Source organism: Prosopis cineraria, unplaced genomic scaffold (assembly GCF_029017545.1).
Source record: "Prosopis cineraria cultivar Desert tree isolate PC_DT_omini unplaced genomic scaffold, ASM2901754v1 PC6, whole genome shotgun sequence".
In the NCBI taxonomy this organism is placed as follows: Eukaryota; Viridiplantae; Streptophyta; class Magnoliopsida; order Fabales; family Fabaceae; genus Prosopis; species Prosopis cineraria.
Genome location: NW_026555337.1, coordinates 10,538,994 through 10,557,647, shown reverse-complemented (window position 1 = coordinate 10,557,647; position 18,654 = coordinate 10,538,994). Strand labels below are relative to the sequence as shown.

The window sequence follows — 18,654 nt, the reverse complement described above, 5'->3', positions numbered from 1 at the left end:
TTGTTAAATAGTTATGGGTGCGTTTATAAGTAAATGCAATGTCAATTTTTTTTTTTAAAAAAAAAGAACTATCAGTTTGCGATATTTCATGAACATTCTTTTTGGCCAAGTATTTGAATATGCACATTGCCCTACACTAGTTTGAGCTATTTTATGCCAAGTGGTTTCATAACTTGAACTTCATATATTAAAAAGAGCAAAGAATCCAATTGTAAAAAATATATATACATATACATAAAAAATGCAAATATGAATTTAACTGTGAACAAAAATAAAATATATTTAAGGAATCATAATTCATAATATTAAGAGTTAAATAATATTTCAAAAATAAAAGCCTCTTTTTTCAGAAATTTTAAAATTAAGTTATTTATTCATAAATTTAAATTTAATTATATTTATATATAATGTAAAACATTTTAAAAAATCTTATTGATTACAATTCATTAACAGTCATTTTTCATTTTCTCTATTTTCAAGAGGGACAATCAAACAAAAGAAAAAGAAAAAGAAAAAGAAAAAATAAGAGGGGGGAAAACAGACTAGGACAATGTCATTCCCAACAGAAAATAATGCTCCAAGCGCTTTGAAAGTGGTCGCCTTTGTTAGGGCTCATGACTCAGTCTGACTTCAAGATTTTTAATTTGGAAAATTTAAAATTTAAATACAGTATTTATAAAAAAATATATATAATAAAATAGTACCATTACATACGTCGTCGTGCTCCAAATGATCCGCATTCATGATTTAAGCCACTATTGACACATCATCGTCATCATTCATGAATCGTTGCGTTAAAGATAAACTCTCATACAGACCAAATGTATCACATCATATGTGATCTATTCAACTAAAATATTTTACTTTACGTCATCTAAATAAAATTTTATGTAATATTATTTTAATTAATTTTATTTTTATAATATTATGCATATTTAATTTTTTATATTTTATTTTTTACTATCATTAATATCAGAATTAATTTATATTTAATGTTATTTAAATATTATATTTTTATTCAATAGATTATAAATAATGTGGTACACCCCATATTTAAGAATTTCTCTCCGTTAGAATGAATTATGATATTTTATCAACAAAAAGAAAAGAAGAATTCTGATATTATAACTTTTAGATTTTAATGAAAAAATCAAAAGTGACTTTTTTGGTCAAAAAATTAAAAGCGGCGTACACGATCATGACGACCGACCGAATTATTAAGGTGCCATTATGTGGTTTGTAAACAAGACGATATGCAACACATGTGACATTGAAATCGCATATAAGTTAGAATGGATTTTTTTTCTTGTATTAAAAAAAATGTCGATTTTTTTAAAATAGAAATTGGGAAAAGTGATAATGTGAGAATTGATTTTAATAATATTGTTTTTGTGTGCATGATGATTTGAATTTAAATTGAAATCAAATTTATCATTTGAATCCATAAAATTTATTATTCCCAGACCTAAATTCATGTTTTACTATATTTTTTTGTATGTTTTGTAAGATATGATGGCCACTCAAAAGGGAATGAATTGAGTATCTTTCAATTTTTTGCCTAAAGCTCTTAATTCCAAAAAATTTGAATATGAATAATGAGAGGATAAATAGAGCTAATAAAGATGAGAGAGATAAAGAAAAATATACAAGGAATTTATCCTAACTCAATCCAATTATTTAACTTATATCTAGTCCCTAGGAACCTCATGAAATTTTTCATTATAACCACATGTTCAATTGGAGCACTTGTGAAGTCACAATAAAATCTCACAAGTTCAATTCGAGCACCAATAAAGCCACTTATAATTTCTCAGACTCACAAATTTGTTTATCTCCTCTTTATAGAGGTAATTTTTGCACTCACTTAAGATATATCCATTGATCTTAAGTCTGCTCAAATAAATAATAGAGAAATTTTAATCACAAAGTGATCATGAAACAAACTCACTCATTGAGTAGATACATATATTGAGATACAATAATATAAGAGATAGTAGCATAGGGTAGTCGAAAATATTGAATACAATTGATGGCTTCTCCTCCTTTTTTTTCATCTTCATAAACAAGTCGTATTTATAGTTGTATCTGTGAAGTATCCACTAGAATCATTCAACTATTTGTTGCATCTTATGGAGTGTCCGTTAGGCACAATCAACATTTTATTGCACTTCGATCTTCAATATTGTAGATGTAAATGTAGGTTCCTAGCTTTGCGATGGTATTATTACCCAAAAGGATAGTAGAAAATGGTAGCTTTTCAAACAAGTTTACATTTCATCCAAAAGCAAATACAAAGGCTTTCATACATTAATGCTCTAATAATATTACCGTTGAGATGAATATTGGTAGAGCAAAGTTTTACAGGTATAATGATCAATCAAAAGATTGGATAAGTGTTTAATCTAACAGATGGTTGTGCTTAAAAAGAATTCTAGATATAGGTAAAAAAAAATGAACACAACACTTGAAAGTTGAAAGAATTAAGATTAGGGTGAGCTTCGAATTGCTCTGTAAAAGGAATGAGAAATAAAGCTAAAATCTTCAAATATATACTAGTATGGGTGAGTGATACCGATATGAATATGAACTCTTACTGAAGAACAACATATAGATATGTAGAAAATATATCAGAATGTCTTTACATTAAAGACAGTGATAGCTCAAGTGATATACCAATGTGTCAAAAATATACCCTGAGGAATCATTCATACTATAATGAAAATATGTATGAGTAGAAGAGAATAAGAATGATAAGAATGGGTTATACTAGTATGGAAGAAAAATATCGATATGAGGATGAATAAACAGAAGTTATACTTAAGGAAGAATATGCATAGCAGTATGATGTAAATATATTGTTATAAGGCAAAGATACTAGTATGAATTGAACAAGCACAGACATAGGGCTATAAAATGGACATACGAGTATGAAGCTAAGGTATCGGTATGAAGAAGTTATGAACCAATGATGACTTATATGGGAATAAGCAGTTTATACCGGTATAGATGATAAGAAAGTATAGGTCAACTCCTAAAGGTCATAACTCTTTCAATTTACATCCGAATCAAGCAAATTACCTATGGTTGAAAATCTCTAGATGTTAGTTTCCAAAGAGATAAAACCCAGTAGAAAATGCAATGTATATAGAGAGATATGAGCAAAATAATGAGCAAAGATCAAGAATGAATTTCTGTAGGCCTAGAAGCTTCAAAAACCAGCTTTGAAAACCCATAACTATTTCATATAAAATCTATTTTGAATTAAATAGATGTCTTTGGAAAGCTTTACAAGTCTATTTTTATGTGAAAGAAGCTTCATGCCAAATGGATTTGTATATTAAGAGATATAAAAAAAACTGATTAAAGGTCTAAACTAAATTTCTCTAGAACACTTAAATCAAAAACTCCAAATGTTAATAACATAACTCCATTTTGGGTAAATAAAACTTTTAAGAAACTTTATGGAGTTAGTTTTCAAATAATATTTTAAGAGAAAATATTTTCAAAACTTGTGACGCATAAATAATTAAAAAAAAGATTAAGAAGGTTGTAAGTCACTTTTTATTTTAGAACCAAAATGAATGTTGTGATTTAAATTTAATCATATAAAAATAATGAGTTTAACATAAAGATTAGAAAGCCTAAAGATATTATACCCATCAAGACTAAGGCTATGATGGATCCAAGCTTGTATTTTTTCATTCACTTAAGACCATCTTTCTTTTTATTTTTATGTTCTTCATTTTTGAGTGAAGCTTGTTAATGATAACTTTAACGGCTTCCTCTTTTTGCTCACTTATATTTCTACTTTGGATAACCTTCAATAATATGCCATGAATGAAGTGGTTAATCCAAATATTGATAAGCATGGGAATAAATGTATAAAAGTTATTATGTCATGCCATACATATGAGAAGTCTTATATATTATAAATATTCAGGTTATGAAAAATAACATTTTGAACACTCTTGGATATATAATCAATTTAGAATAAGAAAAAATATGATGGTACAAATAACTTTTATGCACGTAAACTATTTTTTCAAATCTCATATAGTATGAAACAATATAAGTTAAAAACACTTTAAAACACTTATTTTATAGTTATAGTTAACTAAAATATATATGAAAACAACTAATGCATATAGTTAAACTCAACATGACGTTATAAGCTATTATGTCAAATAATTTTAAATCCTTCTTGCATGTTATTCTAATTATTTAATGTTCTAGCTATTCTACTCTTCTCATGTCTTTCCATTTTCATTTTCCATGTCATTTATTTTATTATCTGTGAATCTAAATTTTTTTATACTACCCAAATTTAAATTCAAATTGAAGATGGATTCTTTTTAATTATAAAATTTTAAATTTAAATTTAAATCCATCAATTGAAGATGAATTCTTTTTATAATTCAATGTGAAGGCTCTTACCATATGATTGCCTTCGCCTTTATTTAAAATATATGGAAAATGAAATCGCATATTTTTTTTCACAAAAAGATATCATTTTGTTTATATGAAAAAGTATTACACACTAATAATAAAAAGCAAAAAAATAGCAACTACAGTGTGACCTCAAGAAAAGTATAGCCTTAGCGTAAATTGCAATGCAAGGGAAAAAGAAACCGTGTATGTTGGAATCTACCTTTCACATCTTGTTTGGTTGAAGGCAGATATTTTAATGGAAAGGGGAAAAAAAGGGACTTTAATGAAGAGGAAAAAAAGGAACTTTAGTGAAGAGGAGGGAAGGGACTTTGTTTGGTTTGGAATAGTGGAGAGAGGGGAGAAAAAATAATTATATATGGATAAGTATATATTTATCTTATTAAAATTATCTTCCCTTACTTTTTATAAATATTTAATAAATTATACTTGTGATTTTTTTAAAAATAAGGATAAAAAAATGCATTCAACTTTTACTAATAAGCTTTGGTATTATATATATATATATATATATAATGAAATGGGGCCCATTAGAACTTGTAACACATGCAATATTAAAATTATTTGTTATAATTTAAATAAACTTTTATTTTAGTAATATGATATTAAAAATAAAGATTATATTATAAAAGATTGCCAAAAAGAAAAGACAATCTTCTAACATGCTGTTGAAAAAATATTTGTTAAAAAAATATGAGTAAAAAATTTTAAATATACATTGTCCATAGTGTATCTGAGTAGTTCACTAATAAAAATTATAAATTTTTAATATTAAATTTGGATAATTCATATTAAAATTGGACTGCCTAGATTGATGATCATATTTTTTAAATTTTTTTATTGTAATAACTATAAAACAAAAACAAAAAATAAAAAATATTAAATATAAATCATTCAAATTAAATTTGGATAGTCTATATCTTCTTAAAGGTGCAGAGAAAGGGAGGTGCAAAGAAGAGAAGTCATGTTTGTCTTATTTAGGAGGGGCATTTTGGATTATGAATATATGTTATGAGTAAATTAGTCGTAATATAACAAAATTATACCCTTCCCTTCATAAGATCCATCTTAGAGGAAAGGGAAGGGAAAATATTTAAGAAATTTTTCCCTCCCCTCCATTTTATTTTCAATGCCCAAATAATGGAATGAGAGCAAAATCTCTCCACTTCTTTTCCCTCAAATCAAACAATGTGATTGCTTTCGTCTTTATTTTTAAAAAATGTGGAAAATGGAACCGAGTTTTTTTTTGCCACAAAAATAGATCATTTTAAAGCAAAAGAAAAAGAAACCGTGTATGTGGGAATCAAGCTTTTAGAGGAAGCGATTGTGTGGGAATTCATTTGAGTAAATTAGTTCTCTTTTGTTTTTGTTTTTGAAATAATTCACTGGGAAGTTGGTAACATGTGAACGCCTACTTCACTTTTATTTTGTAAAAATATGGAAAGTGAAGTCGCTTACTCGGTACACATAATATACTAGTTCGCGTAAACCAGACTGTCATGCCCTTTACAAGTGTCAATCGTCATGTTTCTTTTCTTTTCTTTTCTTTTTCTTTTTGGCTGGAAAGCGAATCCTCGATGTGAATGTTAGCAAGTGTGAGTTGCCAATATTTTTACCACAATTTCCTTGAAATTACTAAGCTATGTAAGTTCTAGATGCAAAGTAGTCCACGCGAAGGTAACCTGCATTGATTGAAAAGGAAATGCAATACGAAGGAACACGGTGGCTCGTGTGATCAGAGTGTGAAAGCAAAGTGACATTTTAGTTGGCCTAGATCCAAAAGGGTCGCGCGCTGGGGGTCTGAGTATTTGATTGATCGAGTGATGATGATATGTTTTTACTACTGCCCCTTTTCATCTCGTGAGAAATGGAAGAGGAAGGAGTCGACAGTGCTAAACCAGGAAGAGAAGAGCTTGCGAACAGAACCTCCAGCTCTGGAAACTTAGCTCTTCATGCACCACTAATAGCGTAGACGAAAATAGAGGGAACAGAGTAGAGAACATAGAAGACGACGAAAAGTTGGGAAGAGGGAGAACTCGCAATTCGGAACTCTAGCAGTTGGCGACAAGTTGAAGACGGTGGAGGGAGGTCCGAGAGTGAGGGTTTCAGCATCCTCTCTTTCACTTTGCATTGGAAATGAGGTTCTAGGGGATAGATGCGTGCGTGAATTCATTTTGACTATTTTTTTTTAAATAGGGGAAAAATGGTAGTTTCCAAAGTCTCTGGCAAAAATAAAATCCCTCCATCACCAAGAGGGTTTGAACTCAAACATGAAACCTTGTGTTTGAGATGTGTTTTTTAACTTTGCTTTTTTTCCCCCTACATTGTCTCTGCACTATAAATCTAAATCATTCAAATTAAATTTATACCTTTAAAAATTATCAAATTTAAATTTTAAATTTAATTTAGCAATTCAAACTTGCACTGGTTTCTCCTCTGCTTTCCTTTATAGAGGAGAAAATCCAACTTTTTTTATGTTTTAAATGATAATAACTTTTTCTACTAGGACCAATATTGGTTGGTAATCACCATGTCATTTGATGAGAAGATAATTTGCAAATTATAATAGCATAACGGATATTTTGTTGATACTGCAAATTAAAAAAATTACACACACACACACAAACACAGTATCTTGTGAGAGTATATCGTCAATCCCAAAACCATAAAGTATCGGCTCTAAAGAAGATCCATGTTTAACCACTTGGCTATTTGCAACATTATTTTATAACAATACAATACGAATAGAAGTTTTATGTTTCTAATTTTATATTTTTTGGGTAGAGTTTTAATTTTTATAATAAATTGGCGGAAGAAACCCTTAGAGTTTTTTTTTTAAAAAAAAAAAACAGGAAATATTAGAAGTTGAATTGCAAGGACTCATAGCAGGGACCCGCCGGGGGGGACCAATCGGTGTTGTTGGGCTCAAATTCTTAAATGGGCCAGCAACATTTACTTGTTTTTAGAAAAAGCCCATCTATTTTTGTAGAAAACTTGTTAAACTTGGCATTGCCTATTTTTACTATTTTAGGAATTTTTCTCCCTACCTAAAGGAAGGGTAAATGTTTTTGAAATTGCTGCCACTTTTTACCTACGTGCAACTGGTATTCAAAATCCTTCGAACTTTGACTGATTTAGCTCCAAGTAGGTTAGACACGAGAATGACAAGCTCTCCCCAATCTCCATAAGTAGGGTTGTGCATGTGGCACGGTAGTCTAGTTTTGTCTAAGGCAATCCGGCTTGTTGGGTTGGGCTTTGGACAAAAGGCACCAAACTAAGGTCAAACATAACCTTGTCTGACTTAAAATATATATATATATATATATATTGTAAAAATAAATTTTTAGTTTTTTAATTTATGTGAAATTTTAAGTTGATCTATTTATTTTACAAAATATTTTTTTAATCTTTTAACTCCAATATCATTAATTTTAAATGATTATTTTAAAAAAATAAATGTAATATGCCAACATCTGATAATGTATTATTAATATTTAAAAGTTGAATGTAACAATTATTAGTTGATGAAACTAATGTTATTAGAGTTAAATGATTGAAAAATATTTTATAAGTAAGAAGTCAAAATGAAACATTGTATAAATTAAAGGTCTAAGGTTTTATTTTTATTTTCACTCTTTTTAAAACTAATTATTTTATAGTATCATTTTACTTAATATTTTTATGTATTATGAGAAATACTTAGGTGAATAGAGTATATCACATTATTTATAGTCTGTCTAATAAAAATATGACATTTAGATTATATTTAATTTAATATAAATTAATTCTAATATTAATACTAGTTGAGAGAAAAAAAAGGAAAAACTTAAGTATGCATTATGTTATAAAAATAAAATCAATTAAGAAATATCATATAAGATTTTATTTATATTATTTGAAATATTTTAATTTAACATACCACAAATAACGTGATGCATCCGATCTATCTATGTATTTCTCTATGTATTTTATTGTTTTATGTTGATTATGGATATTTTTATGATTTCAATTTTTCTAATATTTTCAAAAATTTGAAATTTATTTTTTTAACTTTATATCACCTAAACATAATTGATCATTGTTAATTATATATAATTTTAAAATTATCACTTTAAATTCCAATATTAGTTTTAAAAAAAATATATTGAAATAATCATAATTATATTTTTTTTGTAGGTTGATAAAATTATTTTCATATTTTAAAATTACTTTTAAAATAGTTTTCGGGTTATGGTCAAAACTCGGCCTGAATATTCAGATGACCCGATGATCGAGTATGCATATTGAGCCCACCATAGATTAGGATGAATCCTGGCATGGATCGGTTTTTGCGCATCTTCACCTACAGGTATTTAACGCAACCACACATGAGTTGGACTTTAAGAATTTGGTGGACTTAGATCAATACCCAACATGAAGACCCAATAAGAGGAAGCCTTAATTTTCTCCAATTTTTTTAGGAAAGTTCAAGTGAATCACCCATAAAGGTCGGACATGAGCTTTTAAATTTAATTTTTTTGTTAAGGAGGAGTTTAAAATAGAACCCGTAAGTTTTGTTTTAAAAAAATAAAATAATAAAATAAAATTTTACATTATAAATTAATTACAATATTTTAAAATTTTAAAAAATAAAAATTCTTATGATATTTTAAAAATTAAACAACATTAAAAGTTTAGTAAAAAAATTTAAATCTTGATAAAAAAAAGTCTATTTTTATAAATATATAAATATAATAATTATAAAAAATAAAAAATTATACTATATATTAATATTTATTAAATCATATTAAATAAATTTTAGAATAAATTAAAATTAATAATAATAATATAATGTATATAGGATCAAAGTTTTAAATAAATAAGTTTTTTTTAGCTTAATTTTCATGTTTCATCAAATAATAATAATAATAATAATAATAATAATAATAATAATAATAATATAGGGTTTGAAAGATCGTCTGAGTTTAAATTTTTTTTTTATAAAGTTTATTAAGATCAGATTATCAAACCTAATTATTTTAAAAAAATTTAATTTTTTTTTAAATTCAAATTTTATTTAAACAGAATCTTCAAGTTGGTTTAAATCTGGTTTTATTCCCGGCTTCAAAGATGAGGAGGGGATAGGACATTCGGAGTCCCCTTAAACCCTAGTTCTTCAAATGCTGTGTTTCACTGCTCAGTCCGCTCAACCCCATCCATGGCTTTAGTAAGAACCCTCCTCTCTCGCCGCTTCCATTCCCTCCTGGAATCGCACAATCTCGCTTTTTTCGACCACATTGTCCATTCAAACCCTCGTTGTTCCCGCAAAAACCCTCCTTTCCAGCCCAGACCCTTCGCCTCTTCTTCTCAAACCCTCGCAGAATCAGCCCCAACGCATGGCATAAAGACGTTGCATTTTCTCTTTCAGGAACCTTCAGAACAGAGAATCGATTACAGGAAGCTCGTAGGAAAATCGAAACAAGGTGAAGCCGCGGGTTTGTCGGAGAAAACTGGGCATAAGGATAGTGAAGTTGGGCGCTTCGAGAAGAAGAAGCCGGGGAAGAAATTGAAGAAATCCGGGGAATCGAAAGTAAAACTCGTGCAAGAAGAGGAGGAGGAGGTGGAAGGAAAATCGAAACATGGTAAAGCCGTTTGTCTGTCGGAGGAAACAGAGGATAAGAAAAGTGAAGTTAGACGTTTAAAAGCCGAAAAGAAGAAGCGGAAAAAGAAGTTGAAGAAACCCATGGAATGGAAAATAAAATTCATAGAAGAAGAGGAGGTCGTTGTGGGGGAGCTCCATGGAAAACCAACACATAGTGAAGCCGCGAGTTTGTCGGAGGAAACGGAGCACGAGAAAAGTGAAGTAGGACGCGTAAAAGACGAAAAGAAGAAGCCGAAGATGAAATTGAAGATTCCCGGGACAGGGAACGTTAAATTCATAGAAGAGGAGGAGGAGGTTCTTAAGGGGGAGCAACCGAAGAAACCTGAGCCGAAGAGATTGTTTGATTTGTTTAGTCAAGGGGAGAAATCGAACGAAGCTGATTCGAAGAGATTTAGTCCTGCAATCGCTCCTGTTGAAACGCATAAGGAAGTGAAACAGAGGGAGCCAACTGGTTCGAAGAAGGTTTCGTTGGACATGGAACTATTCCTGTCTTATTTATACAAAGAAGGGTATTTTAGAGACGCCAACTTTGTCAAGAGTAAAAAGTTTGATCTTAGCTGGTTCGATAATGATTATGCCCGGTATTATACATTGTCTGCTGCGCAAAAGTTAGGCAAAGACAAGCAAGAAATCTCCAAGTAAGATAACATTGTTCTGCTCATCCAATGTTGCATGGTTACACTTACATTTGTTTTAGTTATGGAGAAGATGCATATTGAAGAATATGAGCATGATTTTTTTTTAACAGTTTTGTCTTTCTTTAGTTACCAGCATTACTCTCTTTTATGTTCTAATGCTTGAAGTTTACTCAGTTAGTTGAATGTAGATGTTGATTGTCAATTCTTTCCGCTATGGTGATTAGGTTTGGATTTTAGAAGTTTAAAGTTAACCTAAACCTATAGTGGGCAGCTTAAGAGTTGCCATACTCCACTCTTCTTGGTGGGCTGTTTTTACTTTCTGTATATAATTGGTCTACTATTTGACTTATCGAAACATGTTTGATGTTGAATAGGGTTTCATGGCTTGTCTTAAGCCAGAAATTTGGGTATTTCAGGGTTCCCTCTTAATTTTTTGCCTGTCCTTTAAAGAATTATAGTTTGAGTATGTTTGTTCTTGATGTTCATTTTATTTGTTGGAACATTTTTTGTGAAACTATCAATTTGAGTTTCTTTGTTTTCTTTTTCTTTTTTCTTATTTTAACTTCTAAATTTTCTTTGTGATACTTTTGCTTCCTCTGGCTTTGGCTAAATATCCACAAAACTTACTCTGCCTCAGAATAATAAGATGAATATAGATCTACTGATCAATGATGTCGCAAATTGAATTCTTTGAGATTTGTAAGTCTAGATTTCTGCTAGTGACTCTCTAGACAATTTGTTAGTGTTGTTCTGATTATTCAACCAATGAAGGAAATATAGAGAAGTTATATTATCCTGTTTGCATGAAATTAGGTAAATTAATTTTTTTTGTACAAATTAGGTGAATCACTCTGTTGAAGGAGGAAGCTGCCATAATGATGTCTAATCACTGGCTTTGTAGCTGTCAATTTCATATTGATCTAATAAACTGATATTCAGCCTAAGTACCAGGTCATTGTAGTGAAGAGTCTTGAAACAAAATGCATGCAGGTTCTTGGCAATAAACAAGCATAAATGATTAGAGTTTTCTTACACTCTAAGAAACTTGTACATTTATGGGTACCACTTCTAATGTGATATGTGGTGGTTTGGCCTTCTAGGACATTTTCGTTTCATTGTCAGTATGGTCTTTCACAGACCATGGCATAAGGCTTCTACGAACATTATTTCTAGTAGTATTTTACACTTGTAGCCAATAAGGGTTCTTTTTTATTTTGCTATTTCTTTTGGTTGAGTTCATGTCATATCGAAAGAATCTGTAGATTTTATATCTGTTCATTAAATTATTAATCATTGGTGAAGCAATATGTTTGGTAGGGATGGTCAGAACTGGCTGTTCTTTTCTTTGCTGGAAAAAAGCTTGAATATATGAATCAAAATGAAATGATTAATCTGTGAGCCAAAGGAAAAAAAAATGTAAGCTTTTGTTAGATTATAAGGAGTATGATTTTGATCCTCGACAACAATGGTAGCAGTAAACTTTATCCCACTTAGAGAGGTTGGCGATATATATTGCACAATGCCACTATACTTTGTTGACATGATTATTTATGTGCAAAACGAATTCATAATGCAAACTTGAGTAAATTGAGTTCCATATGCATCTTTGCCCGATTTGTCATTGCCTATGTGAACAGGCAAGTTACTCAATTTGCATTTTATGTGCTTCAATAACTAGGTAAACTTGCTTCCATGGAGCCTTTTTTCTGCATGATACCCTTTTCTCTTTTCTTTTTATTCCCTTTTTCCTTTCCTTAACAGTTGACTCTAGAATTATTTATATTTGCTGAAATGAAATTGGATTTTGCAGATGGCTGTCAGGAAGTGACTTGAAGCAGGTGGCAATGTTTGGCTGCCCCTCTACTAGCAGGTCACAAGTCTTTGCTTCTAAAAGACTGCGAACCTATTTTAAGATTCCAGAGAACACTGTAAGACACATCTTGCATAAATACTTTCTGTATACTCCCTCCGAACTACAATATAAATTGTTTTCTATAAGCTTTGCTTGGTACAAAATGTAGGGCATTGGGTAGGTGTTATATATATTTTCAAGAACATCCTTACTTTATTGAGTAATTATTGAAGGTGTGTTGAATAAGTCAGATGTTGTATTTATTACACTCAAGGGCACAACTAGAAAGATGTGAAAATTTTTAGAAAATTGAAATTTTAACCAACTTTTTTTGAAAAACGTAAATTAGGTGATAATGACTTATATTGTGGTTCAGATGAAGAGTGTGTGTGTGTGTGTGTAAATACTTTATAGAGCTGTAATTGCTTATCTTCATAATTTACAATTTCATTCTCCATCAGGTTTGCTGTAAATGTGTGCTGAGAGATTCATGCAAGTTTGTGAATCAAAGTGTTTGGCGGACTGATAAAAACAATTTGGATTTGGCTGTGACAATGAAGGTCATTTGCTCTTATTCCATGTCTATAGTGGATCCTGGGCTGGTTGTTCCTGATAAAGTAAACAATTCAATCAATCGGTTGCTAAAGGAGGTTCTGAAACTGAGTCTAACCTTCTGATAATGCTTCCGGTTCCCCCTCTTTTCACAATTCTATCTGAAGAGTTTGGATATATACAGAACACGTGATCAGATGAATCACAGCCTTCTTCAATAACTAGGTAAACTTTCTTCCATTAAACTGAGTCTAACCTTCTGATAATGCTTCTGGTTCTAGGTATATAACCAAAATTGATTTGCCTTGTTTTCCCCTCTTCTGACAATTCTATCTGAAGAAGTTAGATATATACAGAACATGTGATGACATGAGTCACAGCCTTCAAGTTCTAGGGATTCATCTGTTATTCGCTGGCTGGTTGCAAGTGTAATCGGGCCTTGCAAATCCTTTTGAAGATTGCTTTTCCGACCAGGGAAGCATTACAATTCCTTTATTTTTCTGATGGGCCATGGAGGTGAAAGTACGCTCTGTTGGCTGATTCTTTTAAGCGAGTGTCAGTGATGTGAAGAATACGAAAGGATACAAGATGAAAATTATCATCCATGAGAGCAAGTTGATTGTTGATGAGCTGCTATTCAGAACCACTTGCCTGCAAACGTCAATAGATGCTTCATGTCGGCTTATAATTTGTTATTAATTTTTGCCCTTTTGTCTACCCGTTTCCACGGGATTTTTGTTTTTGGGGGACAATATACCATTAAGATTGAGGCAAATATAATGTCAAAGCAAGGGTTCATTTTTAAGAAAAGAATCATTGTATTTTGTTTACACCACTTTTTTTTTTTTCATTTTTATAATTCGCTAAAATTCAATCCTACCAAAATCATGTAAGTTACAAAGTTTTATGTTATTTTATATTTTATATTTTATTTTAAATCCACTAAAGCAATCATTGTGTGTTTTTTTTCATCACCTGTTTTATATTTGCACTTTGTCAATTTGTACGAGTCATTCTTGTGTGGGGTTATGTTAATCTTTTCAGTGTCGTTCCAATTTTATTGGACATGCTTGAAGAAATGTTTCATTTTTATATTTTAGCCAACAAAACAAAGTATCAAAGATGATAAAATGATTTGTGAGCTGTGGCTTCATTCATGATTGATGAGCATCTGTTTGTGATCACGAATAAGGGATCGTATATTAAAATGAGACTTCGTATCTCATGTTGAAAAATATGAAATCTTAATAAAAATAGCCCTAGAAAAAGCTGATGTGCAAATAACGTTGTTGATGTGGAATATATTTATGGATTAATTAATCTCCTAGTCTTTAATTAATTGCTGATGTGTTACTGATTTTACTATTTTATCATTTTTAATTTAATCTGTACATGTAGATTCAGATGCAGGAATAGCCCAGAGATGCCTTCCTAAGCCCAAATTACTGGATTTCCTGCTTTCTTGAACCGGGTTGCACTGATCAGATTAGGCAGAAGAAAGATGACATATAAAGAAGAAAGCCAGATGGCGTGAATTAAACCCATAAACAATAAGAACCAATAACAGGAGTTGACCTGACCACCAAGTTATGGGAGTTTCAAGAGCCAGGTGACTTCGAAGAAGAGTTTCGAAGAGGACTCATCTTCCTTGTAAGGCCAGTGTAAGGCAAGGAAGTACTGGGCCGGGTAAGTTTGGTAAGGATGAATTCATAAGCCCGTTGAGTTTTCACTCATGCTAGCACGTGTAAGGAATTATGAATTAATTTAATATTAGGGGGAGAGTAATTATAAGATTGGAAAGTGTCACGTTTTTTTATTTTTTTAACAGATGGAAAGTATCACTTTACTTATAAAGAATTACACCACTTAGTTTTTTTTTTTTTTTGGGAAAAAAAGGACAATTATATTGACAAATAAAAAAGAAAGTAGCTTCATTCCACTACTTAGTTGCAACAACCAAAGCTTTTGTAGTTCGTTCTTAAAAAGTAAAATAAATGTAACAAGCTCAGACTTGCTTTACTACTTTTCTTTTTGGCCCCTATTTTCCACTACAACGCCCATCTTCTTCATCCACAACCTCTCAAAGCAATCCAACCAAAGTTATTTTCATAAATTGAGTTTGCCATTAATTTTTATTATGATATATTGTTTAGATTTAGAGAATATTTTATATTCATTAGATATTATTGAGATATTTATTAATTATTATTTGATTTATCTTTATATTGGAAGCTTTCGTATCAACAAAGTATGGCACTTTTTTCGATTTCATTAATTTCTCTCTTGATTTCTTTTAATTTTAAAACTAAAGTGCAAGTTTGATATGTGAAACATTGCTTTCTGAAAATAAAAAAATAAAAGTATACATCTATAAAGAAAATAAAATGGGTGCGTTTTCTATTTTCTTCATTATTTTTTCATGTCCTAAACATGCACTAAACTTTTCTATCATTTCTTTTGTATTTGGATGCTTCTTCGCTTTGAATTACTTGGGTCTTGGTAATGTGTAAAAATTTCACAACCAAATAAATATATACATATACATATACATAGATACATGTATATATATATATATATATTAAATTGTAAATAAAGGAATAATAAAAATTTTAGTCCCTCAAGTTTGATTTGATTTAATCCCTTACATTTATTATATATGTAGCTTAATAAAAAAATTAGCTCTCTAATAAATTTAATTTATCCCTTATGTTGTGTTTTGTTTTGTTTTTTTTTAATTTTGAATTTTTTTCTTAGTAAAATAATTAGACTCCGTTTAATTAACTTACATGTCTGCTATTAATATTCTCCTATCCATTTCATTATATTTTAATAGTGTTGTCATGTATGTAAATAATAAAGATCAAATTGATACTTCCTCCATTTATACATACATACATATATATATATATATATACATATAAGAGAAAAATTGTATCACGCAATTTAAAAAAGTTAATTAACCATAATAATTATATTTAAAAATAAAAAAATTGGACTAAAATGTCCTATGTTAATTAACATGAGCATGTATTAAGTATTTTTTATTAATGTAAATTATGATGGGTGCTTTAGGAAATGTGTAATAATACCTATTGAAATAGGTAATTTTGCTTATATATATATATATATATATAAAGAAGCAAAAAGTGATGGTTTTTTCTACAATTAGAAATGGAGGGAGTAGTCAAGACAAATTTAAGGAATCAAATAGATAAAAATTAAACTTAAAATACTATATCAGAGACTGAAATTTTTATTATCGTGTAAATACATATGCAAGTTTCACCAGAATGAGTAGCGTAGGTGTAGTGAGAGTACATCAACAACATCTGCTATTGTATATAGACAGGGGAAGAATCACAAAGATGATAAAAATTTCATATGTTAAAGTATATTTTTAATTTAGATAATGTTTCATTTTCGTCATTTAATTTTATAAAATGTATTTTTAATTCGTTAATTATAACACCATTAGTTTTATCATAAAAGTATTTTATATTAAATTTTTAACTATTAATAAAATATTCTCAAATGTTGACATATTAAATTTAATTTTTTTAAAATAATAATGATTGGTACAAAAAATTACTATGTGAAAGTAATAGGTTTTAAGGTTAAGGGACTAAAAAAGATATTTTATAAAATTAAAAGATAAAATTTTTTTATATAAAATTAGAGGATCAAAAGTATACTCTAATCAATTTTATACTCCCTTTGTTAAAAAATAAAAGATATTTTTAATTAAATATTATTCCTAGTAAAGTAATTATTTGTCTTCAAACTAACTTTATTTTTTTAAATTTACCTCTCTTTAACAAAATGTTTCACCTTAAAATAAATATAAATTGATTTATTCAATAGAGGTACTTTTAAAAATTTTTTTATATTTTTAAACATTCAACTCCTTAAAAAATTTTTTAAAGAAGGGAGTATATATATAAAATTCATTATAAGGCATAAAATTATAATTAAAATCTGACTTGATAAGCCAGAATACTGGCGGGAGATCAAGATAGATACTCTATTCCTATGGCTATTGTCATTATATTTCAGCTTTTCCTTATTATAGAAAAAAGTTCTAAAATTGTATTTGTTCTTAAATGTAGGGTAAAATATAATGGTTAATATTTTCTTTCAATGTTAATTTTTTCTTAACTGCACCAAGTAGTTGACAAATTTTTAATTCCTAGGAACATTTTACTGTGGCTGTTAGTTTCAGTGAAGAGTGAAGGGTGAAATTACAAAGTCTCATTTCTTACAAGCTTAAAAATTTTAACTATAATTTTTTAAAAATCACAAAACTAATTAATTTTATTCTTTAATTAGGACCAAAGGATTGTCACGTTACCTTTTTATATTTCTATCAATGTTTTTAGAACCGAATTAGACATTGAATTGAAAAAGATACTGGTTTACGGTTTGCATGGTCCAAATCGGTTAAACCAATAATTGAACATATGATGTAATAATTAAATAAAAATAATATTAAATGTATATATAAAATAAATATAAAAAAATCTATAATATGTTAATAAAATGACATAACATGAATTTAAATTAATAATCTTATAAATTATAATTTTATCAGTTGTCAAATATAGGTGAATCTTGATTAAATTAAATATAAATAGATCCAAAAGTATTTATATTTATATCTATAATTGTTAACATATTTATAAAAAATTAGTCTTAAATCATATTTTATATATGTGAATTGTTTAAAAATAAAGTTAGTTTTTATTAGGATCTAATTTTTAAATTCTTTTATTTTTTAAAATTTTTAAGGATTTTTTTAATATTATATTTAAAATTGTTTGGTTTTTTAAAAACTGCTCAGGTTCCCTGCTCAACTCAAGTTTTCTACTCAATGGCGGCTTAATTCTAGTCCAATGTGGCTCAATCATGAAAATAATTTTTTGATTCAAACCGAGTTGTTGATGGCTCTAGTCGAAGGTGTAACACACCAAAATTTTTTTTTTAAATAATTTAACTCAACCATAGTTGGGTTACAGCCACCCAATACATTTTTATATCAATAATTTCAATATAAAATATTTTATAATTGGCTTCAATTCATACACTATAACATTTCAGATAAATTTTTACCTCCCACATGCCATTAGGCTAAATCACATTTGTCCATCCTTATACTCCCAACAAGTAAACTAAATCATATTTGTCCATCCTTATACTCCAAACAAGTAAAATAAGCAATTTAGTCAATTTTCAACACAAGCCAGTTATTTGGCCTTATAATCATGCCATTTTAACCAATCCAAAGTAAACCAAATATTAAAATTACAGTCATCCAAATTGTACCAAAAATAGAAATAGTTTGAAAGGCATGATTACATTTATATATTCATATAATTGACAATAAACAACAAGCCCTAATATTGGCAATATAACACATTATAAATCATAAATTAAATACCCAAAAGAGACAGTGGATCTATACCACTAAGCCTCTGGGACTCCTCCACGTGTCACTCGTGGCTCTTCTCCTGAAAATTGTTAATCACATA

At 29.1% G+C, this 18,654-nt stretch overlaps 1 protein-coding gene across 3 annotated transcripts; it reads left to right on the top strand.

The window, feature by feature from the left end:
* Positions 1–9,567: 9,567 nt before the first annotated feature.
* Positions 9,568–14,902, top strand: LOC129312480 (uncharacterized). Of its 3 annotated transcripts, none has more exons than XR_008593593.1 (4): positions 9,568–10,725; positions 12,536–12,653; positions 13,039–13,354; positions 14,528–14,902. XR_008593593.1 is itself a non-coding variant. In XM_054955117.1 (3 exons), exons 1-3 carry the CDS (start codon positions 9,644–9,646, stop codon positions 13,252–13,254), a joined length of 1,416 nt encoding a protein of 471 aa, XP_054811092.1. In that variant the 5' UTR covers positions 9,568–9,643; the 3' UTR covers positions 13,255–14,067. The 3 variants fall into 3 exon arrangements, 1 of the variants encoding a protein (XP_054811092.1); XR_008593592.1 differs by lacking the exon at positions 14,528–14,902 and adding an exon at positions 13,469–14,067; XM_054955117.1 differs by lacking the exon at positions 14,528–14,902 and having other exon boundaries at positions 13,039–14,067.
* The last annotated feature ends 3,752 nt before the right edge of the window (positions 14,903–18,654 follow it).